Source organism: Lagenorhynchus albirostris, chromosome 2 (assembly GCF_949774975.1).
Source record: "Lagenorhynchus albirostris chromosome 2, mLagAlb1.1, whole genome shotgun sequence".
NCBI lineage: Eukaryota > Metazoa > Chordata > Mammalia > Artiodactyla > Delphinidae > Lagenorhynchus > Lagenorhynchus albirostris.
The window spans coordinates 77,190,614-77,216,320 of NC_083096.1; the positions used below are offsets into that span (position 1 = coordinate 77,190,614).

At 41.5% G+C, this 25,707-nt stretch overlaps 1 protein-coding gene across 7 annotated transcripts in view; it reads right to left on the bottom strand.

Annotated features, from left to right (window-relative positions):
• Positions 1 to 5,246: 5,246 nt before the first annotated feature.
• Positions 5,247 to 25,707, bottom strand: part of SNX27 (sorting nexin 27) — an 83,865-nt gene continuing 63,404 nt past the window's right edge. For 6 of the 7 annotated variants that reach the window (XM_060138642.1, XM_060138663.1, XM_060138649.1 and 3 more), the window contains 5 exons: positions 19,276 to 19,365; positions 10,912 to 11,061; positions 10,454 to 10,582; positions 10,011 to 10,070; positions 5,247 to 9,112 (listed from right to left, as the gene is read on the bottom strand). In XM_060138642.1, coding sequence (XP_059994625.1) covers positions 9,065 to 9,112; positions 10,011 to 10,070; positions 10,454 to 10,582; positions 10,912 to 11,061; positions 19,276 to 19,365 — 477 coding nt within the window. In that variant the 3' untranslated portion in view covers positions 5,247 to 9,064. The remainder of the gene's footprint in view (positions 9,113 to 10,010; positions 10,071 to 10,453; positions 10,583 to 10,911; positions 11,062 to 19,275; positions 19,366 to 25,707) is intronic. The other variant, XM_060138635.1, reaches the window with a different exon arrangement.

Consider the following 25,707-nt stretch of genomic DNA (forward strand, 5'->3'; position numbering starts at 1 on the left):
AGTGGGGAGTCCGTTTCAGACACTTCTCTATGCTTAACTTATTTATTTATTGCATTTTACTTTTAAAGAGTTGGTCTTTTCTGTCTAAATAAAGAAAAAGTTTAAAAGCATCAAATAAGTGTCTTGGGAGGTTGAAGGTAGGGGATGGATCGGGGACGGGGTGGGAGGGACGTGAGGAGAGTGAGGTTTGGGAGAGAAAACTCTAACAGGAAGGCCCAGCCCTTGCCTTTGAGCAGTGTCCAGGCACTGATCACGGCTTCATGATCCTATTCTTCTGCCCTTCTTTTGGACTTAATTCTGGAATGCTCTGTAGAGCTGGGCACAGAGGGAAGAAAGCAGGTCAGCAGGCCTCTCTCCCGCATCCAGCCCTGTCCTTCTGAAGGCTGAGGACGTGCAGCCTCACACTCCAGACCTCCACTTCTCCCTTGTTCGTGTGAGGGAGCTGTCCCAGCACCCGGCCAGTGGGGCTACTGGGAGCTGACTATACCACCACCGTTTATGAAGCAGTTGCTCTGCACGTGATTCTGTTCTAGGCCCGTAATGTGCATTTTCTCATTTAACCTCCCAACAGCCCTACGAGGCAGGACAGAATTTTACAGACAGGGAAACGGAGGATTTGGAGGTTAGTTAACTTACCCAGTGTCACAGAGCGACTAAGGGATGGCTGCAGGAATAGAACCCAGGCCCCAAAGCCCATGAGGTGCTTGTCTCATAGCTTCAACTACCTGTTCTGTGACCTTAGGCAAAGATCCCAAGGAGTATCTAGCAGGCTGGAGCAGTGAAGGTGGACGCATTAGCCCTAAGGTCCCTGCAGTTTCTAGATTCCTCTCTGTGAATTGCTTTCAGGCTGGGCTTCACACAGGTATCGTCTTTAACTTCACAACATATGGGCCATTTGCTTCTAGGCAGCTACCTGCTACCCCACCCTCATTACGTCCTGCTTATAAAGTTGCTCACTTTCCAGCCCAGATCTGGCCTGAGGCCAGGATGAGTAAATCCCCACAACTCACCCCTCACTCTGCCCCATACTTCTGCCTTCTCTTAAACTGCCCCAAACTAAGAAGAGTTAAAAACAGAAGTAACATGTGCAGCACTATAGGGACTATCTGTGGACATTGTTTCAGGAAAAAACGTCTCTCGGATTGGAAAGACATCAAGGATGGGACTTACTCAGAAGAAAGAGAATCCAGTCAGGATTCTGAGCCAAGTACGCAGCATCTGAAATCTCAGTTAAATAGAGATTGTGTGTGTGTGTGTGTGTGTGTGTGTGTGTGTGTGTGTGTGTGCGCGCGCGCGCACGCGCGCATGTGCGTGCAGTCAGAGATGGGAAGAGGTGTGCAAGGAGGAAGGTAACAGGAGTTGGTATTAACACTATGAATTTTCCCCTGAGCTGCTCACCGTGGCTTTGCAACAGTTTCTGGTCAGGACAGAGAGATGGAAGGTTGGGTTTAAACCAAAGGGCATCTCCCAGAGTGATTTACTGACTGGTGGGTTCTCCTGAGATGTGGGAGCTGGGGGGACTCGGAAGGCTCCTCCTTCCTGGCATCTTTCCAGATCTCAGGCAGCCCCTCAGTGTGGTAGCCCTTCACACAAACATTGAAGACTACACTTACTGTCTGTCACTGCTCACTGCTGTCCCCTCTCCCTGCAAGGCTGCAGCCAGATTTTCTCCAGAGGAGCAGTAGATAAGTCAGGTTGAATGATGGGGATGAAGAAGACACAAAGGGTTCTGCTGGGGAGTCAAAACAACATCTGGGCAGGGATTCTCCAGGCCCTTTGACAGCAAAACATAGGAGGCCATCTGAGACGGAAAAGGAAGCTCCTAACTTGTTTCTTGTATGAACACAGACTTTTTCAGACATCATACTGGCTTCAAATGTAGTAGGAAGGGTATAAAGGAGGGATAGTTCTGCTAACTACCAAAGTTCACTAACATCTCTTCTGAGCAGAAGAGGCCCCAGTAATAAAATGCAGAAGAAACAGAAAATGATGACAATAGGATCTAACTTCAGACCAAACAAGATGAAACTCAGCACCAGTTTCTTCTAAAATAATCAAGTTACTGTTCAAATGTTAATGGCAGAATAAAGAGAAGAGAGAAGGAAAATAACTTCTCGAGGCAGAAGAGTGGAGCTGACAGGTTAGTAGCAGGGATTGGGAGAAGCCTTCTAGTTTTAGAAACAAAAACAGACATTTAGAAAAACATCCTCACTTAGGGGGGACCGTGGTGATGAGAATGTGGCAGGGGAAGCCCTGGATCGTTCCTTCAATGCATTCTCATCCCGTCTGTATTTTCTGAGCTTTAAAATGTATGAATGTAATGCAAAGTGTCTTGCTTCCTTAGGGTTGGACCCTTCAGTAGCTTGACACCCTCTCTCTGACTTTCAGGGTTGCCTTTGTCTTTTCATCCTCCTGCTAAAATTTCAAAGGCTGTCACAGCCTTGGCTGCTTGTATTTGTGATTGAAGGAATTGCCACTCATGGCCAAGCCTCATTCTCGTCTCCAAATCTGAGAACTTGAGCAGCCCTGGCTCAAGCTCCCGGCTCTTAGATTCTCCCTTCTCTGGCCCCTCTTTCGGTCTATCTCCCTGAGTAGTCAGCTCCCTCTTGCTCCCCATAAATGGGGTTGCATCTTCCCATCTGCTCAGTGAAAACGACTCCCAGCTATGTGTTTCTAACCTAATGTTTCTCCTGAACTCAGTTTCGGTAGTGCCTTTCCTCGCTCAGTCCTCCTTGCTTGTAAAGATCACCAGTGTGTATCCACCCAGGCCAAAACTCTGATCACACCCTTTCTCTCACATTTCATATCCAACCCCACTGCAAAGCCCTACTGGTTCTCTAAAATGCATTGGTGATGTACTCACGTCTGTCTCTCCATCTCCACCGCCATCAACACTGTCCAGGTCACCCTCGCCCACTGGAGGCCTGCAGTATCCTCCTTACCTGTCTCTGCATTTCCCCTCCTCCTCTCCTACAACGTGCTCTCCAGAGAAGACACCTGTCTTCTACGAATTCATTCACAGGTATTTACTCTGCCTTATCACCACTGTATCCCCACCATCCTCATCAGTGCCCAGAACATTAGAAGGTGCTCAGCAAATAATTAAGAAATAACTGCTGGACACCTGTATCTAGATTTCTCACACATGCCTGAATTATAATCGGTCCAAAGCTAAAATATTTTCTTCCCCAAGGTTCACCTAGCCGTGAAACCTTGGGAGTCTTTTACTCCTCTCACATCAACTCAGTGTTTAATGCTAAATCATAAATGATTGTACTTCCACAGTTTTTTCATACCCATTTCCCTCGTTTCAAGTTATCACTGCCTCCACTTACTAACTAATCACGGCAGTCTCCTAATTGATCCCTCTGTACGTATTCTGAAATATCAGTGTTTCTAAAGCGGAGCTGATGAAAAACAAAACTTCTCTGGTTCTTTTTTCTGGCTGTGCCGTGGCTTGTGGGATCTTAGTTCCCCAACCAGGGATTGAACCTGGGCCATCGGGAGTGACAGCGAAGAGTCCTAACCACTGGGCCGCCAGGGAATCCCCCCTCCCTTTTCTTTTTTTTAACGTAGAGCACTTCACCTGGCATTTAAGGCTCTTCGAAGGCTTATCTTCTGTTTTATTCCTACACACACATTCAGTTCTAATCAAACAGGACTATGCGTTGTTCATCTGGCCAAGTTTGATCCCCACCACACCCATGTCTTTTCATTCCCAATTACTACTGTCTGGCACATAATGGCTCAGTAAAGCTTGCTGAATGCCTTCTTGTTGAAATTCTGCTCATTCTAAACAGTTCACTTTCTTCATCAAGATTTCCTTCATTGGGCTTCCCTGGTGGCACAGTGGTTGAGAGTCCGCCTGCCGATGCAGGGGACACGGGTTCGTGCCCCGGTCCGGGAAGATCCCACATGCCGCGGAGCGGCTGGGCCCGTGAGCCATGGCCGCTGAGCCTGCGCGTCCAGAGCCTGCGCATCCAGAGCCTGTGCTCCACAACGGGAGAGGCCACAACAGTGAGAGGCCCGCGAACCGCAAAAAAAAAAAAAAAGATTTCCTTCATTGCCTTCACCCAGACATCTTTCTCCCCTCCTTTTCTAGTCCTTCCGGCACTTAACCCTTCCACAGCTAGGTCATATGGTCATTCCTCTGAGAGGCTGCAAGTTAGCACAGTGTCTCTTACTTCGCTTTTGTCTCTATTGCAGTATCTAACACAATACCCTGCACACAGTAGATGTTCAATAAAAGTTTGACTTTAACTTCTATAATTCTAACTCTGGAGTTCCACTTTCTACTTCTCTGTGGATTCTTCCCTTGTTAAAGAAAAAAAAATTTTTTTTTCCCCATTAGCACAGTAATATTTACCAGATTTCAATTATTGAATGCTGACGGCTCAGTGAGAGACCCACAGCAATGTCTCTCCCCGAACTGCCAAACCAAATGTCAAACTACACCTTGCTCTTATGGTCTCCAATCAAGGAGCAAAAGCACATGGCTAGGGATTAAAAAAACAAAACAGGAAGGTTTATAAAAAATAATTTTAAATATCCGACCTAACACAAATGCTGAGCTTTTCAGAATAGATTCAGCCCATAAACTAACACACAGACAGAGTAGGGTAGGCATCCTTAAGAGTAGGTACTCAGGCTACAACACCTGAGATTCCTCCGCAAAAGCAAAGAACATGCAAGACCACGCTTATTCTCAGGAGTGTGGGCAGAGGGGAGAATATAATCACCCAGAGGACACGGTATTGAGCTGGCATTCGTTAGGGGTAAGAGGTACCATTCAGTTCAGATTCCAGAGAGAAGTTTCCTAAGTAACTTAAAAAATGAAAAAGTATATACATGTGGCTGGGGGCAGGCGGACAGTGCTAAGATCTGTCCCAAGGGCTCTGCCAGGCTCTATCTGCATAAGGCTGAGGAACAGAAGTCCTGTGAGTCTTAACGTGGAGTTTGTGCAAGCTGGCACAACCAGCCCTGAGGGTTGAGGGGGAAGAAGGAATTTTCAAAGGAGGAATTTTCTGGAAATAGAACTTTGGACCAGGGGCCTCCCAGCTTCTCCATTTCCCACCCTTCCCCATCTCCTGCTCTCAAACAACCGCCTCACTAGCTAGTTGGTCAGGAGAACTAGTCAGATGTTCCTTCCCATTTTCAGACTGATCATTCAAACTCAAATCTCAAACGTCTTTCTTCACCTCTTCCCACACAACCCGAAGGATTTGTAAGTCTAGGAAACCAAAGAATAGTTTCATCAATAAATCAATTTATTTAAAAGAATATGTTACAATTAATTACACTAAGTGACATTACCAAACAATTTTAGAGTGGTTAGCTCTAGAACAAGGAATGAAAGAAACACTGTTAGCCATTATGTGTCTGTGTATTTTCTCTTCACATTTCTTAAATCACAAATAAAAAATACAAGATACTGCAGTGAAAATACAATTAGAGTTTCTCTCAAATAAATTAAAAGTGTGCATGGTCTGGGGAAAACTGAAGCCCTGCTCACTGGCTTACAAAGGGGGATGTGATATAAAACTGGTGTCCAAGTTTAGCAGTTAGTTGGCCAGTGCCTCCACCCACATCATCCCCTCTTCGATTCTGTTCTTCCCCAGAGCCTTAAGCTTCCCACACACCCTAGATTACTGCTGAGGAGTGAGCTGACACCATCCTGTATGAGTGAGGCCTGGCACGATGTGCTCAGGTTTAGGGCAAGAGGAGGGCAGGAGGTGAAACCGGAAGATGGGGAACTAAAGATGCGCACCCACTGCCTCTGCTCTCTGAGTATTTAACCACATCACCCTCCCTCCAAAAGGAAGCTAATGTGACACAGTGACTATGGAAGGAACCTAGCGGTATGCTGGGGTGCAAAAGACCAAATGGTTTCTACCGCTGAATCAATCCAGCCAGAGAACATGAAGCAGAGAAGGGAGGGCACAGTTGTCCCTCTAGGTCTGGAGACTTCGGGTCACCCAGGATGCAGTCCCCTTTAAGAAAACTGCCTTCAAGAGCCAGGCCCCTAAGCTGGCAAATTCTGAAATGAAAGAGAGAGGTATCACCTCCTGTTAGAGCTGCTGCTCCAAGCATTGGGTTTGCAGATATAAGAGGGGATAACCCGAAGCTACTGGCCTGCGTAACTAAAGGATGAAACTGGATAGGCCAGGCACGGGGATGCTGAACATTTCTCTAATTCCTCCCTGAGAGCTGTCCAGGCCTAGGAGCTGCCCCGAGCACTCGCCTGTGCTGAGCTTAGACCTAGGGCAAGGGGAGGGCAGAAAAATGGAGAGTAAAATAAAAATATAAGGAGCAGAAAACCCAAAGCATGGCCCAAGGGAACCCTTTCTGCAGGGATAGGTGTCTCAGGGCCTGCATTTTCTCCTGATCCATAAAAACTCTGAGTTTTTATGGATAGAAACTCTCCGTTGGGAAGGGAGGACAACAAGAGATCAGAGAGATCCTGCTGGCTCTGCTGGGGCAAAGTAGGGGGAAAGGGGAGCCTCTCTATTTCCCGGAGACAAACTGCAAAAAGAGACTGAGCAGAAGACTCCCTGGGCAGAACCCTGGACTGAGAAAGGTGGTAGGGATTCAAGAAAGGAAGTGCAGAGCAAGGGGGAAAGGGTATCACACTAACACTGCTTCGTGCAAAGAAGAGCTTGACTGGATGGAGCTGTACAGCCACAGCGACCTCTGCCTCCATTGCAGGATGCTGCTGTGGGTGGGAGAGAAGGCGGCGCTGTCCTCCAGGGCTTCCCTGCTTTCCCCTTCTCACTGTAGCTGGGGCTTTGTTAGTGGTACAGCCTCAAGCAGGGGCCAAACAGGCTAACTACCTACAGGGCCCTCACCCAATCTCCAAGCACCAAGTGAGTGCCAGGTCAGAACGACACAGGAGCAGCATCTATGCACGCTAAAGGCATCCCCGCTACTCTCACATCACAGGTCAGCATCTGGGCTTCCCACGGACTCCCGGATTTGTTCATTCCTCTCCCACTCTGAAGGAATAGGGGCAAACTGCTATTTTTAAAGTCTGAACGAAGCTGGTGCCAAAAGCCTCTTCAGCATCTTGGAGTGGGCAATCAACATACCTTCTTTCCAGGGTCCCTTGGCTCATTATTAAATTCATTTAAGCCAGAAGAAGTTAATTCTGTGCCAAAGCCTCCAAATCAGGGATCACGCCCTGCAATTTTAAACATTCAGCTTTCTTACATTTTGCACTCTGTGATTCCACCTGGGTTTGGAGAAGGTGAGGAAAGATAGGATGTCCTATATGATCCCACACCCCCTGGGGCAAGCGCCTGCCAAGACAACAGAGTGAGAGAGAAAGCAAAGTGGCCTCACAACAATCTGCAAAAACAAGTTACAAAAACAGAAACTTCAAACCACCCCAACACTGCTCAGTGGAGTCGACTACAACCAACTATGGTTGCCTCCCAGTTAGACAAAGCAAAAGATGTCATCCTATGGAGGTTTCTGCTTAGAAGGTTGAGAAGGAAAAAAGTAAAGAAGGCTCAAAAATGTTTCAGGTGCATCGGAGCCTGACTGCATCAGAGCTCCCAATGCAGTACCTTTGGAGGCTGGGGGTTGAGAATGTTGCTCTACCCCAGTCAGCCCTGGCCCCAGATCCTGGCATGTAGCTCTCAGGTCTCAAAAGGTCTAACTGCAAGATCAGATGAGGAGCTCTTTGAGGGACAAAAAGATTTTCCTTCAGGTTCCTTTTAATTCAAAGCTGAGATCCAACCCAAATCAACCATATTACTACTGCTCCTTCCTGGGTCCTCAGCTGGCTTGGACGGGGTATGGTTTGCCCGGCATGGGCCACCGACCCTTCCAAGTTTCCCCAAGGCCTTGGGGATGCTGTCAGATCCTTCCCCAACATGGGCGTTTAAGGAAGTCACAGAGAATGTAATAGTTATGGGTGGTTATTGGTCAGCAATGGAGTAGGGAAAAGCTTATATTCATAGGGACTTTCTTCTTTCCCTCCCCCTACTTAAGTCCAATCTTTGTGCCTAAAGGTATCAGCTTTAACTCTGGTCCCGAGTACCATCCCTGCTTCAGAACGAGCGGGGAAATGGGAAATCATGACCACTAAGTGTTTCAGGTGTCTGTGGCGTCAACCTCCTGAGCCCGCCCTCCCCTTCATTCTAGGCCTGTTGAGGGAAACCATACAGGGGGCCCTCGGGAAGCAGGAAGATGTGGAATGTGGCTAAAAGCCATGAGTGGAAGAGACAGAGATGGACCAGGAAAGTTGTCTTGGAATCAAGAGAGACCACACCAAGTCTTTAGACTCTCGCTGCAGATCTGTAGCCTTGCTGCCCTTGAGAAACACACCTCTTTCTCCTCCCCAGCAGCCTCTTGGAAGATAAAGAAACTATGCTCCTTGCTCCTCAGACTCTATGGCAACCCATGATCCAGAATCTTCATTCAATACAAAAAAGGGGGGAAAAACCCAAGCAGGTTGTAAACTTTTCGAGTCCTTCATGAGGAGAGGTATTTTTCCCTGTAAATTTTTTTTTTCCTTTTTAAAGTTTGTTTCAAAATAAAGAGAGCAAGAGAGAAGTCATGAATTCTAGTGAAAGGTGTGTAAAAACACAAGCTAAAAAAGGTACTGCCATCAATATGAAATTTAAAAAGAAATATATATATGTATATACGTGCAGCTAATTTGTGTATATATAATTTTTACATACATACATATATATGCCTGAACAGTGCAAATGGATGGAGTTCATAGTTCCAGTTCTAAAAATATAGTACAAGGAGAGTCTGTTGGTATGAGGCCCAGTTGAAAAGACAAAGATACCTTTGGCGAGTCGGTTGGGCTTATTTCTTTTCCTGTCTTAACTCAGTTGACTCCTGGTGCTGACCCATCTGTTGTTCTCTACCAGCTCAATTCCAGAGATATGAAATTCAGAGGGATTATTAATAATATTTAGTTTAGGGCTTTTGAATATAATGACTTTTTTCCTTTTTCTCTTCTTTCGTGTTAATGGTTACTCTGTCTGACATGGGAGACGAAAGGGATAAGAGGATGAGGGTGAAGAGAAGGGAAGAGGGTAACGAAAGGCTAGGTGGCCACATCCCTCTGCTGTGACCTCGCCATCTGGAAAATGTTCTGAAAGGAAAAAAAGAAAAGAGTTACTGGGAAGCCTTAGGTGTCCTCATCTCCTCCCATCTAGAGACAACCCCTCACACAGAAAACGTATGACTGGATGGATGACTTGATCTGATTGGCCTCTTCACTTGATATAACTTTCCATCAAGAATCATAGCCTTTTAGAGTTGGAAGGGACCTAGGATATTAACTATCTGGTTCAGCCTTCCTGTCTCACAGATGAGGAAAGATGAGAAGACTGAGATCCAGGGAGGCTGATTTGTCCAAGATCACAGAGAGAAAAAAAGCTGGGAGAGAATCCAGATCTGATTCCCAGAGCCCAATGTTCTTTCTACTATACCAAGAATATAAATTTTCTTATTCCTGACTTTACCCTCTGAACCTTGGAAACATCTTCTCTGAGAGTAAGTAGCTAATTATTCTGAATGTTTTAAATTCTGTTCCAGCACTGGCATATACAGACAGCAGGAAAGCAGCAGCAAAAACCTTCTCATGCACACGCACTCCTGGTTAGCCTAGACAGACTCTTTCACGTCTCACCCAGTCAGAATGGCTAAAACTGAGGACAGCTGCCCTTCTGGGTCAGGAAGAACACGGAGGGCGACTGACAAAAAACAAGCAGAGGAGGGTGCATGAAGTCATGAGAGATGGAATAGCCTGTAGCCAATGGCCAATCTCTAGACGACGGAAGAAGGGCTTTTTGGCATAGTCCGTTTAGCGTCCAAGGCTAATAACCTCTCTGGAAGAATATCCTGGCTCACATGGGATAACCAGTCTCTAACTAATACTCCTAGACAGATGGAGATGAGGGCCCCAGGTATTTGGCCACAGGACTATACATTTTAAACAAACAAACAAAAAAAGATAAAAAGGTCAATTCAAGATTGTTTAGAATTACCTCTTTTCTCCACTTGAGCTCGCAGAACACCCTCTCGAAGCATTCATGCATGTAATTGAACTGAAAAAAAAAACAGAGCAACACTCACTGGCTTCTCAAGACCAGGCACCAAAGGACCATGCCTTTGAACTCCTGCCCAGAGTCACCTTCCAAACTTGCTCAGCCTAGAGAAAAACCTTAACAAGCTCCATAAAACCCAGGCCTGGCTCATCTGCTATTCTCTGGCTCCTTCTAGTGGTTAACTGTGAGTCAAGTGGGATATGAAATTGCCAATCCTACTCAGGCCTAAAGGAAAGTCAGGAAGAACCTGGGGCTCTAGGATTCAAACAGATTCAGATCTCAAAACAACAGCTCTACAGCTCTCTCCATTTACGCATTTAGCTTAAGGAGAACTTTAAGCCCAATCTACTTTCCCCGTGCATGCTTCCCCAACTACCACTCACATATGGTGTGAAGATTTTAACCCATCGAGGCTTCTTCTCTCCTCGAGCATATTCAAAACAGAAGGCCATTCCTTCTTCATCTGTATCCCATCGTTGCATCTCATCCCATTCAAATGCTATTACCTGGTTCTAAACAACCGAGAACAAGAGCATAAGTTTGAGAATGCTGGGGAGCTTAGGTAAGATGGTTCTGAACCAGACAGCAGAAAAGAAATCAGTAGAGATGTCTACATCATTTCAGGGAAAAGACTGTGACAGAAGAATAAAAGTCAGTGTAAGCAGCCAGTGAAGGTGAGGAGCAGTGTAGATCCAGAGCCTATTTACCCCAGTCAAAACAGTCTTGATATCATTTCCCCCACAAGGAGGAATTAAAACATAGCAAGTGAGTATCAAAGTATTCCCGGTGTTCCTGGACCATGCCCCCTGACTTCCCAGCTACATGCTAAATGAACTCTCACCTCCAGCTGTCCTTCTTCAGTGCAGGCATGCAGTTTAAAGTGCGTGATGCTGATGGCTGTGATAACATGCCCCTTTCTCCTGGAGTCGCAGGCACAGTGGGGGAAGATGATTTCATTGTAGCCCTCACAAGTCCTTAGCATGTTGAGGTACTAGAGAAAAAAGGAAAGAGAAACAGTGTTACTATGGAACTACACCGTCATCAGGAGCTGCTGCGATGGCACACAAAAGAACCGAGAGAAACCTCGCAACCTGGAGACCTTGCCTCTGGTCTCACGTCCATTGCCAAGCTGGGACAGGGCTCCTAGATGATCCACTATCCTTCTAACTTCCAACTCCATACTTCCAACCCTGCTCTCTTTCTCTACTTATATATATAAATGAAGCCAGAAGAGATACCGCAACCAAGAGCCCTAGGACTAGAGGGAACTCACAATGCCATTTAGTCCAGCCCTCTATTTTCACTGTACCTAAGGGATGGAATCAAATCTATCCTTATAATTAAGGTAAGAGAGCTAATGTTTCTCATCTCTTCTCCAATCAAAAGTTAGAATGATCTCAGTGATGAGGATTAAGCTATCCCAAATCTCATATTCATAAAAAGTTTAAGCTGAAGGAAACTTTAAAAGTTAGTCATTTTACAGAAACTCAGAATAATAATGAGACTTGCTTAATGTCACAGGTAATAGTAAGTGGCACAACCAGGATTAGAAGCCAGGTTTAATTTCTAGGCCTCTGATCCTTTCTCTATTACCAACTAGTCCCATTTAGCCCCACTGCCCCTGGGTCTCCCGCATATATGTCTCCTTAAAAAGCATCTAGACCCAGAACAAGTGACATACGTGACCCTCACAGGTACAATGCGCCAAGACTGACCCAGAGAGGCCTCTGAACTCTTTGTCCCTTCTCCTCTACAGTTAAGGCTGGCCTCTCTCTTACTTAACTCACTATGTTGAGTTGAGAGGGGAGAGAGTAAAAGATAATGAATGGGAAGGAGAGAAGAGAAATAGGGGAAGATGATAAGGAAAAAAGAAGATGCAGGGACTCTGACCTGGTTTCCTCAGTGATTGCCGGGGAAACAAGCAAATAGTCTCAAGTCTGTGTGACACCCCCATCTGCATGTCACACAGGAAGAACAAGGCATAGTGGTGATGTGCGCAGAGAGTTAGAGAGAAGACAAAGGTCTAGCACCCTAGTTGATTTCACCTAGATGGGTACGGAGGTTAGAATACACTGGAGAGCTGCCTTCCGCCTCACCAAGAGAAAAGAAGAGACAGGCACAAAAAGGACCCTAGGCAACCTATGGCTCTGGTACCAAGGAATGGCACCTAAGACTGTCTCTACTGCCACCAGGGACTTTCCGGGAAGACCTAAGGGCCCAGGGGGAAAAAGAATTACACCACAGGCTCCCTTCCCTACTTTGTATTTACTTCTGCTTGGGTAAAATAATAGCAACTTTAAAGGTGAAAACTTATAAAGGGGTAGCAAGAACACAGGGACAGGGTCAATACAGAAGTGCCAAAATACTTCATTTGCATCATTTTTCTTCTCTGTCTCCCTCCATTACCCCATCCATCCCCCTTGACCATCACCCATCCTGAACCAGTGATAAACTGCTTAGGCCTTCTACTGGCACTATGAACAAAAATAAATCGCTGGCTACTATCTATACTTTGGTAAATATGACAGGCAGAGGATGATAGGAGAGAACTCTTCTGGGGTTATAACAAGCAGCAAACAACACAGAGTAGTGATCAAGAGCCTGGGCCCAGAACGCCCCAGGCTTGAATCCTGGACCCATAACTTCCTAACTCTGTAACCTTGGGCAAGTTATTTGAACTCTAGCAAATTATTAAATCCTAGGAGCCTTTGTTTCCTCTTCCATAAAAAGGGAAATAATAGGGCTTCCCTGGTGGCGCAGTGGTTGACAGTCCGCCTGCCAATGCAGGGGACGCGAGTTCGTGCCCCGGTCCGGGAGGATCCCACGTGCTGCGGAGCGGCTGGGCCCGTGAGGCATGGCCGCTGAGCCTGCGCGTCCAGAGCCCGTGCCCCGCAATGGGAGAGGCCACAACAGTGAGAGGCCCGCGTACCGCAAAAAAAATAATAAATAAATAAAATAAATTTTTTTAAAAAAAGGGAAATAATAATAGCATCTGTACCATACAGTTATTTGTGACCTTGAAAAGTATCTAGCATAGTACTTAGTACATAATTAGGTATTCAATACATGACAGCTTTAAAAAAAAATTTTAAAGGCTCCATTAAGGTAAGGTGTCATTGGGGAAATTTAAGGTTTTCCAGAGATTATCAGGTCAGGTAGTATTTCTCAGTTTTAAGTGGGCAATCTCTACATTCCTCGATTTGCAGAAAACATAGAGAAGAAATATTTAAAATTTTACATACATCCAAATTTCCAAAGGAAAGTTAATTTTTGTTTTCAAACATGTTTACATAAGGGTGTAGCTATGTACTTCAAACAAAAAATTATCCTGTCTATTCTCCTTTCATATTAAATTCTGAGTAGCTAAATATGTATCCCAAATTACCTTCCTTGACTTGTATACCACTTAGATGATGGTGCACATCAGGCAAGAGAAGAGGACAGGTATGGCATGGGACATTTTATAAATGTTCAATGTTCAGCAAGATAGGTAAATACTGAAACAGGACGGTTATTAAAGCAGAGACAGTACTTAACAGAGCAAAACACTTTAGGTGAGGGATGGAGGTCCATTCTGGAGAATTCTCTGTTCTCCCAAACAACCTGCCAAGGGTCAAACCAGATCTAAAATTGAAATAAAGGCCTGAGAGGAAACTTGGAAGCCAACTCTCCCAAATTCCAAGGGTAGTGTTTCTCAAGCACCTGAAGTTGCAGACTCACTAGGGTGCTTCTGTAAAAATCTTCACAAATATTTCTAGGTCATACCCGTAGAGGTTCTGGTTTAGTAAATGTGAGGTGGGCTCCAGAAATCTGCATTTTGAGCAGGCTTGACAAGTGATTCCCATGTAACTGGGCTGGCAACTACACTTTGAGAAACACTGACTTCCACATAATACTGCCTTTTGTGAAATCATTAAAAATTATGTTGATAAACACAAACCCAGAAACTTTTTTTCTTTTTTAATAAGTTTATTTATTTTATTTATTTATCTATGGCTGTGTTGGGTCTTCGTTGCTGCATGCAGGCTTTCTCTATTTGCGGCGAGTGGAGGCTACTCTTCGTTGCAGTGCGCGGGCTTCTCATTGCAGTGGCTTCTCTTGTTGTGGAGCACGGGCTCTAGGCGTGCAGCTTCAGTAGTTGTGGCGCACAGGCTTATTTGCTCCGCGGCATGTGGGATCTTCCTGGACCAGGGCTCGAACCCACGTCCCCTGCATCGGCAGGCGGATTCTTAACCACTGCGCCACCAGGGAACCCCAAACCCAGAAACTTTTTATTTGTCAGTTCAACAATGGCAAGATATAAGTTACACATGTTCACTGCTTGTGTGAGAGTTGAAAAAAAAGAGAGAGGGACTTCCCTGGTGGTGCAGTTGTTATGAATCCGCCTGCCAATGCAGGGGACACGGGTTCAAGCTCTGGTCCGGGAAGATCCCACATGCCACAGAGCAACTAAGCCTGTGTGCAACAGCTACTGAGCCTGCACTCTAGAGCCTGCAAGCTACAACTACGGAGCCCGCGAGCCACAACTACTGAAGCCTGCGCGCCCAGAGCCCGTGCTCCGCAACAAGAGAAGCCACTGTAATGAGAAGCCCGTGCACCGCAACGAAGAGTAGCCCCCGCTCGCTGCAACTAGAGAAAGCCCACGTGCAGCAACGAAGACCCAACGCAGCCAAAAATAAGATAAATAAATATTAAAGACTTAAAAAAAAGAGAGAGAGAGAAAAAAGAAAAAACAAGTCTTATGTACACTATATTCTCAACCATCCTAATTTGAGATTCAATCTAACTTTGTAAACTGGTAAAAAACAAAAACATTTTGATCACACTGGGTATTACAAACTATGGCAAAGGTATGAGCTGTCCTCTGTATTCGGAGAGCAAGGGAACTTAGACAAAGCTTATTTATCTGTTAACTTTGGAATATTTTGTCAAGATTCTACTTGAGAGCTAACAACCTGAACATCCCCAATTTACAGAAAAGAAACTGAAAGTGACAAGTTTGTGAATTGCTGAAGGTCTCACAGTGATCTGGCAACTAATCGTAGTGATACGGCCTAATCTCAGGCCTATCAACTGTGCTAAGTTGTTATAATGGTATCAAGACCTACGGGCTCTGAAGGGTCCATCTGAGGTGGTAGTTTCAATGTATTGACCATTGACTAGGCTAATGTCTTTGAACACCGATACCTGAATAAAACCCAAACTTTTGTCAGGGGGGAGGTCTTTAAAATAAGACTGCAGTATTATGGGGCCGGTAAACACTTGTACACCGGCACTAGGTTTTCAAGAGAAGCATATTTTATACTCAGTTCAGATGACCCACGGGGAAACCTATCAATGTACTAACTGCACTTGTGTTCTTAACTGAGGATTACAAGATAAAAACTTGAGTCTAAAAAATAATTTCATAATAGATTACTATGCTTGTTAAACTCAGATTTTCTATATTTTGCCACAGAACAACCCAAACCTATTTATTTCTCTAGCACTTTGCACTGTGCCTGGCACACACTTGGTGCTCAACAAATATTTTCTGTTAAATGTATAAATGGAAGCTAGTGTGTTTAGAGTGCTATATGTGCAAAGAAACAATCTGTATTCCATATTCAGAAGGCCTTATGAAATTACTTTGATTCTGCTGGCTTTGACAAAGGCAAAGAACTATTGCAGAGGTGGATAGCCCTTTTCGTAGAAGATGCAGATGTGTTGGTCAGAATCATGCATTAATATATAGAAGACAATACCATTATCTTAAAGAAGAGGTGGAAGTTGAGTTTTAAAATCCTGTCTCCCACATAGCAAAATTCCCTTTACCAAAATTCTGCCAAGACTTTATTCTATTTTTTAAAAAACATTTTTATTTATTTTCAAATATTTATTTATTTATTTATTTGGCTGCCCCGCAGCATGCGGGATCTTCGTTGCCGTGTGCGGGATCTTTTTAGTTGAGGCTCGTAGCTGTGGCATGTGGGATGTAGTTCCCTGACCAGGGATTGAACCCAGGCCCCCTGCATTGGGAGCGTGGAGTCTTAACCACTGGACCACCAGGGAAGTCCCAAAACTTAATTCTATTTAAAAGATTTTTGTGTTGTCTATTTCAGCCTGTTGGTATGCAGAACATTGGTGGATGGTTCCCTTTTTGTTACATGAGTGATAAAATAACTATTCCACCTAGATATAAGACTATGGGCTTAAGTTCAGTGGCTAACTTGTTTCCATTCTTATTCCAATACAATTAATTAATTTAAAAAATAAATAAATAAAATTATTTATTTATTTTTGGCTGCGTTGTGGTGGCTAGTTGTGGTGCATGTAACATGCTTACACTGTTGGTGGAAATGTAAGCTGATGCAGCCACTGTGGAAAACAGTATGGCGGTTCCTCATAAAACTAAAAATAGAACTGCCATATGACTCAGCAACCCCACTCCTGGGCATATATCTATACAAAACCGTAATTCAAAAAGATATATGCGGGCTTCCCTGGTGGTGCAGTGGTTAAGAATCCACCTGCCAATGCAGGGGACATGCGTTAGAGCCCTGGTCTGGGAAGATCCCACATGCAGCGGAACAACTAAGCCCGTGCGTCACAGCTTCTGAGCCTGTGCTCTAGAGCCCACGAGCCACAACTACTGAGCTGGAGTGCCACAACTACTAAAGCCCGTGCCCCTAGAGCCTGTGCTCGGCAACAAGAGAAGCCACTGCAATGAGAAGCCCGCGCACCTCAATGAAGAGTAGCCCCTACTCATCACAACAAGAGAAAGCCCGCACACAGCAACAGAGACCCAACACAGCCAAAAATGAAAATAAATAAAATAAATAAATTTATTTTAAAAAATGCACCCCTATGTTCATAGCAGCACTATTCACAATAGCCAACACATAGAAACAACCTAAATGTCCACCAACAGATGAATGGATAAAGATGTGTTACATATATACAATAGAATACTACTCAGTGCTATAAAAAAGAACAAAATAATGCCATTTGCAGCAACATGGATGCAACTAGAGATTATCATACTAAATGAAGTCAGAAGGAGAAAGACAAATACCATATAATATCACTTATATGTGGAATCTAAATTATGACACAAATGAACCTATCTACGAAACAGAAACACAGACACAGAGACCAGACTGGTGGTTGCCAAGGGGGAGGAGGTTGAAGGAAAAATGGAGTGGAAGGTTGGTGTTAGCAGATGTAAGCTTTTATATACAGAATGGATGAACAACAAGGTCCTACTGTACAGCACAGAGAACAATATTCAATATCCTATGATAAACCATAATGAAAAAGAATATTAAAATGAAGTATGTGTATATGTGTGTGTGTGTATATATATATATATATATACACACACATATATATATATATATATATATATATAGCTGAATCACTTTGCTGTGCAGCAGGAATTAACACAACATTGTAAATCAACTATACTTCATTAAAAATACTGAAAAATAAAATCTATAAAACAATAAATACTGGAGAGGGTATGGAGAAAAGGGAACCCTCCTGCACTGTTGGTGGGAATGTAAATTAGTATAGCCACTATGGAGAACAGTATGAAGGTTCCTTAAAAAACTAAAAATAGAGCTACCATATGACCCAGCAATCCCACTCCTTGGCATATACCCTGAGAAAGCCATAATTCAAAAAGAGACATGTACCACAATGTTCATGCAGCTCTATTTACAATAGCCAGGACATGGAAGCAACCTAAATGTCCATCGACAGACGAATGGATAAAGAAGATGTGGCACATGTATACAATGGAATATTACTCAGCCATAAAAAGGAACAAAATTGAGTTATTTGTAATGAGGTGGATGGACCTAGAGTCTGTCATACAGAGTGAAGTCAGAAAAAGAAAAACAAATACTGTATGCCAACGCACATATATGGAATCTAAAAAAACGGTACTGATGAACCTAGTGGCAAGGCAGGAATAAAGACGCAAACATAAAGAACGGACTTGAGGAGGGAAGAGGAAGCTGGGACGAAGTAAGAGAGTAGCATTGACATATATACACTACTAAATGTAAAAAGGATGGCTAGTGGGAAGCTGCTGCAGAGCACAGGAGATCAGCTCAATGCTTTGTGACAACCTAGAGGGGTGGGATAGGGAGGGTAGGAGGGAGGCTCAACAAGGAGGGGATATGGGGATATATGTATATATGTATACACATAGCTGATTCACTTTGTTGTACAGCAGAAACTAACACAACATTGTAAAGCAATTATATTCCAATAAAGATGTAAAAAAAAAACCTAAGGAAATTAATAATTGTTGGACTTTAGTTAATATATAACAAGTGTACCATATTAAGATAGGAACTCTGTACTATCTCCTTAGTTTTTTCTGTAATATGAAACTGCTATAAATTCTGTCAATAAAAAAGTAAAAAAAACAAAAAACCAAAGAAAACTAAAAATAGAACTACCATATGATACAGCAATCCCACTCCTGGGCATGTATCTGGAGAAACCCAAAATTCGGAAAGATACATGCACCCCAATGTTTACTGCAGCACTATTCACAATAGCCAAGACATGGAAACAACTAAATGTCCATCAACAGAGGAATGGATAAAGAAGATGTGGTACATATATACAATGGAATATTGAAATAATGCCATTTGCAGCAACATGGATGGACCTAGAGATTATCATACTAAATGAAGGAAGTCAGGAGGCGAAAGACAAATACCATATGATATCACTCATATGTGAAATCTAAAAAATAATACAAATGAATGTATATACAAAACAGAAACTGACTCACAGACTTCGAAAACAAACTCATGGTTACCAAAGGGGAACGGTGGGGGGGAGGGATAAATTAGGAGGTTGGGATTAACATATATACACTATATGTATTAAAGTAGGAGGTTTGGGATTAACATATACACATTAACATATACACTCTATATTTTACTATATGTAAAATAGGGATAAATAGATAATCAACAAGGACATACTGTATAGCACAGGGAACTCTACTCAATATTCTGTAATAACCTATATGGGAAAAGAATCTGAAAAAGAATGGATATATGTATAACTGAGTCACTTTGTTGTATATCTGAAACTAACTCAACTTTGTAAATCAACTATACTCCAATATAAAATTAAATTACATTAAAAAAAGAGATAAAAAGGGGCATTTTATAAAGAGATTATGGAGACATAAACCTACCATGACCATTTTCCTTTGTTCATACAGCTTCTGTAATTGGTAGGATTTTTCCTCTGCTTTGATGTAACCTTTTTTCACATCATCAACAGCCTGTCACCAAAACAAGGCAGGGAAGAAAGAAATGTAAAAATTAGTATCAAGTACATTCTTGATAAAAATAAAGAGACATAGATTCATTTTCACAATAACTCTTATCCATCTGTTATCACCAGTAAACTCTGCCACATGGGTATATTTACTGGAATAAGTAGTATTTAATGAGTGTCTGGTATGTGCTCAAGGATTGTTCTAGGCACGTGAGGGATCTGGTTTCTCCTGTTAAGAGATTTAAATTCTGGTTAATTTATACATGAGAAAGAATTACAGAACACTGCAAGATAGTATACAATACTGTATTAAAGATAATAGTGAAGTAGCAAAAAATGTGTGACATAAATAGTAAGTGATACATGCAGCCAGAACAGGAGAGCTTATTGCTAACCATAGTTATCAAGGAAGTCTCAGTTGGACCTCAAAGGAGAGGTTGAATAGAAGAAACTACAAGCTAAAGTCAGGAAACAGGAATGGGTTTGACCTTAAATACATTCAGGAGACAGACTTGCCTGATTTGAATAAAGGGTACATGTTAGGGGACAATGAAAAATAATTCTGAATGGGTAGGTTAATAGGGTATGAAGGATCCTAAAGAGCAGGCACAGGAATTTAGACTTAAGGAGAGTAGAGAGCTAAAATAAATAATAAAAAAACTGTTGTTACTGTTGTTTTTTAAGAAAGATTGATCTGTATATGACTGCCCAAATGATTTAAGCCAAGGAGAGAATGAAACAAGGGAGATCAAGGATGTTGTGGTACTTTAAGCATGAAATGAAACAAGACCTTAATCTAGGGTGGTAACAACTGGAAGAGAGGAAGTGATAAATCTGAGACCATGAACCGAAAAACTTTCAGAGAGGACTTGATACAGGCATGAAGGTACCCAGATATAATATTCTAATATGCTAATTCTAAACTATTCCTGGTTCAGCCATATGAAACATACACCCCCTTTCCAACCTTACCCTACTCCTCCTCCACTCCAAGAAAAATGTAAAAAATCTAATGGAAGGGAAAACTGATCTTTGGGAGGAAAAAAAAGAAAAAGAACAAATAGAACCATTTGTCTAGGGCATTCAGGATCTAACCTCAGTGAGTTACTGAAAGGACAACTCTACACAGACACCAGGCAGGGGCCCACTTGAATCTTTATCAGAAAACTGCTGATTTCCTTAAGGCAGAAATCATTCCCCATAGTCTTTTAAGGGAAAATATTTGCATAACAGAATGAATTCAGGACTGAAGTTAAGAGACTAGTTCAAATTCTAGCTGTCACCTACCAATATGCACTTGAGTAAGTCACTTAAACCCTCTCAGTCTGTAAAACAGGAATAACATTCATCTTGTAGGTGGACAACAAAATGAGATAAAAGATGTTAATAGTTTTGTAAAGTATATATAAATATATATAAATAATTACTATCATTTATATTAGCATCATTTAGCTGTTAAATTCCTCTAAGAAGGAATTTAATATCCTTCTTAATTAACATCCTGCCTGGGACTGCCTAATGGAAAGATTATGCCAGTGTCTCCCCAGCCCTAGCTGTATGAGCAAGGATTCACTTAGAGAGGATCATATTCACAGAGGCGATGCTCAACAAGAACTGCCACCAATGTCCTGAAGAACCTGAACATTCTGTTGTTTATCGCCAAAAGACTCAGCTGCTCCAGGTCAAATTTAAATCAGTTACTGAAAAGCTGGGAGAGAAGTAAAGAGGGAAAACAAACAAATGAATACTGGTTTATCTATTCAGTTTCCCCAATACCTAGAACTGTGTCTGACTAGTAATAGCACTTAAATATTGATGAATGTTTCCCCAGGGCAGAGGTGGGTCATCTACCCAGAGTGAACATCTAACACTTAGAACAGCAGCTCTAAGTGACCTATTTTCACATGGGGCAGTAAAAATGTTCTCTCCTCACTCATTTCTAATCAGGATTATACTGCTTGACTAGCCCTGAGTGAAAAACATAAATATTACCACACTAGATTCCTTTTTCCCTTAATTAAAAATTTTTTATTAAGGTAAAAGACATACATAATTTTTTTAAATGTGTATTACTAAGAGGTGCCTAATAAAAATAAGTCTCCAAAAAAAAAAAAATAAGTCTCCTGATTCAACAGCCTCATTACACAGATACTTTAAAGCACTGTAAACAGTTTTTTGTGATATTCCTTTCATAATTCTAAATGTCATGCCTATGCTGCTAATTCCTAACTTATCCATTTTTTTTTAACTTATCAATTTTAGACAATGTTGACTTGCTGTTAAAAATAATAAGTTTTAGGGACTTCCCTGGAGGTCCAGTGGTTGAGAATCCATGCTTCCACTGCAGAGGGCATGGGTTCGATCCCTAGTCAGGGAACTAGGATCCCACAGGTCACACAGTGCGGCCAAAAATAATAATAATAATAAAATAAATAAATAAGTTTTAGCTTTCTTATACCACTCCTACACTCTCACTTCTTCTTCCTTCAACACCTCAATAAAAAATTAAATCAAGGGCTTCCCTGGTGGCGCAATGGTTGAGAGTCCGCCTGCCGATGCAGGGGACACGGGTTCATGCCCCGGTCTGGGAAGATCCCACATGCCGTGGAGCGGCTGGGCCCGTGAGCCATGGCCGCTAAGCCTGCACGTCCGGAGCCTGTGCTCCGCAATGGGAGAGGTCACAACAGTGAGAGGCCCACGTACCGCCAAAAAAAAAAAAATAATTAATTAATTAAATCAATAATGAGTATTGATTATTGTAAGCATGTAAACATTGTTCACAACTAAATCATGTACTGTACCAGGGCTTCCTCTCTTGTACATTTTTTTTTCCTCTTAGGTTAACTGCCTGTTTGTTTGTAACCTTCCACATGCCTCTCACCAATTCTTCCATGATAACCAAAGTCATGTTGATTCATTCAAACATTCAGTTTCTAAAAACTGTTGACTGTTCTCATCTGCTGTGTCTCATCCTCTTCTCTTTGCAGGTTTATGCCTCTTAAAATCCATTAATGTTACTTTAGTGAGCTTTCAGGAAGAAGTAGTTTAAAAGTATGTTTAGTCTGTCAGGCTTAGCCAGAAATTAAATATATCCTACTATGGATTTTGACCTTATCAATTTTTTAAGGAAAAGGCACATTACTATCATTATTATCCAGTATTTCATCAATTCTAAGGTGCACATTTTTTCACATTTTATTGTTCCTAAAATTGGGATGCATCTTATAATCAACGTGTGTTGTTTAATTGGTAGCTTTTTTCTCTTGGCAGTACATAAAATACGAGTGCATCTTACAACTGATGGCATCTTAGAATTGACGAGATGCATGAGATATTCCCAACATCAACATATGATACAAAAAAATAACTAAAATTAAGTGAGGGAAAAAATTTAGTATTATTTTCCAAAAGGCACAACTGTTTACCTAGTCAATCAAAAAAATCATTTGAGCTGTTGTGCACTGCTGGGAATGTAAAATGGTACAGCTGCTATGGAAAACAGTGTGGCGATTTCCTCAAAAATTTAAAAATAGAATTACCATATGATCCAGCAATCCCAATTCTGGGTATATTAAAAGCAGAAGTTTGAAGAGATATTTACATAACCATGTTCATGACAGCATTATTCATAACAGCCAAGAGGTGGAAGCAACCTAGATGTCCATCCACAGATGAATAAACAAAATGTGATATACATGTACAATGAAATATAATTATTCAGCCTTAATAAGGAAGGAAATCCTGTCATATGCTACAACATGAAAAAGCCTTAAGGACATTATGCTAAATGAAATAAGCAAGTCACAAAAAGAAAAATAACGTATGATTCTACTTACATGAGATACCTAAAGTAGTCAAATTCACAGAGTGTAGAATGGTAGTTGCCAGAGGTAGGGGAGGGGGAAATGAGTTGTTTAATGGGTAGAGTTTTAGTTTTGCAAGATGAAAAATTTCTGAGATTCAACTGACAATAATGTGAATATATTTAACACTACTGAACTGTACATTTTAAAATGGTTAAGGGGGTAAAAAAAAAGTATTAAATTATAAATTTTAAATATGTTCAGTTTATTGTATGTCAATTATACCTCAATAAAGCTGTTTAAAAAATTGTTTGAAGAAACAGAAGAGTTCAGAAAAGTTGTTGCATATGAGATACTGCTACAAAAATAACAGCTTTTCTTTCTATATACCTAAATATTTTATTTTTGCTTTACAGTTTTATAATTCAAAAAGTAATTTCACAAGCTCTGCTTTGTTTAAATTTTGATGCTGATTAAAAAAATGTGAGGTACTACTATTACCCTTTAATAGATCATAAAACAGATCTCAGCAAAGCTATGTTAAGGATTTACCCAATGGAGAGCTTGTACTTGAACCAGATATTCTGACTCCTGGTAAATAATTACTCCGTTCCAACAATACAAAGAAAAAATATCCCATTCATAATTGTAATAAAAATATAAAATACTTGGGAATAATTTAAAGGGGCATATGTGAAACATAAAAAGACAGAACTTTATTTGGGGAAACAAGATGAGATGAATAAAACAGAAACTTTATTTGGGGAAACAAAAGATGAGATGAATAAAACAGAAACATCACACATTTAGTTGGGAATACCACATTTAATAAAAATAGTGACTCTTCTTCAGTTAAACTATAAATTTAACAAAAACCCAATTAGAATTGTAATGGGATACTTTATGAAGTGTTATGAAATGGGTTAATTATTTTCAAAATAATTTTAAAATGTTTAAAAGAAAGTAAAAAGTAAGGATAGTATTCTCTATATGGCTCTGCTAAATTCATTATTTACAGTCACAGCAGTATAAACACTGAATATTAATCTAACAAATATTGTAATTTGACTATAGTAAGAAAATAGGACAGATGAAAAGGTACGAATATGTAGTGGAGTGGGGGAGGAAATGGAGCTAAAGTCCCATCTTCGATAGCAGGTAATTAAGCAATATTGCTTGAATAGGAAACATCAAGTAGGAGTAATATAATCAAATTATAATAGAGGTATGGAAGTAAATATAAAATGAAATAGATATCCCATATTCTTGGATTGGAAGAATTAATATTGTTAAAAAGGCCATACTACCCAAAGCTATCCACAGATTTAATGTGATCCTTATCAAATTACCCATGACATTTTTCACAGAACTAGAATAAATAATCCTAAAATTTATATGGAACCATAAAAGACCCAGAATTGCCAAAGAAACCCAAAAGGAAAAATGACAAAGCTGGAGGCATAATCTTCCTAGACTTTGGACAATACTACAAAGCTACAGTAATCAAAACAGTGTGGTACTGGCACAAAAACAGATATATGGATCAATGGAACAGAATAGAGAGTCCAGAAATAAACCCACACACCTATGGTCACTTAATCTTTGAAAAGGAGGCAAGAATATACAGTGGAGAAAAGATAGTCTCTTTAGCAAGTGGTGTTGGGATAGCTGGACAGCTGTGTGCAAATCAATGAAGCTAGAACACTCCCTTACGCCATGCACAAAAATAAACTCAAAATGGCTTAAAGACTTAAATATAAGACATGACACAATAAAACTCCTAGAAGAGAACATAGTCAAAACATTCTCAGACATAAATTGTAGCAATGTGTTCTTAGGTCAGTCTCCCCAAGGCAATAGAAATAAAAGCAAAAATAAACAAATGGGAGCTAATCAAACTTTTAAGCTTTTGCACAGCAAAGGAAGCCATAAACAAAACAAAAAGACAACCTACATACTGGGAGAAAATATCTGCAAACCATGCTACTGACAAGGGCTTAATTTCCAAAATATACAAGCAGCTCATACAACTCAATAACAAAAAAATAAACAACCCAATCAAAAAATGGGCAGAAGATCTAAACAGCCATTTCTCCCAAGAAGACATACAGATGGCCAATAGGCACATGGAAAGATGCTCAACATCGCTAATTATTAGAGAAATACAAATCAAAACTACAATAAGATACCACTTAACACCAATCAGAATGGCCATCGTTAAAAAAATCTACAAATAACAAATGCTGGAGAGGATGTGGAGAAAAGGGAACCCTCCTATACCTGTTTGTGGGAATGTAAGTTGGGGTAGCCACTATGGAAAACAGTATGGCAGTTCCTCAGAAAACTAAAAATAGAATTACCATAATACCCAGCAATCCCACTCTCGGGCATACATCTGAAGAAAACTCTAATTTGAAAAGATACATGTGCCCCAATGATCATAGCAGCACTATTTACAATAGCCAAGTCATGGAAGCAACCTAAATGTCCGTGGACAGATGAATGGATAAAGAAGATGTGGTATGTGTGTGTGTATACACACA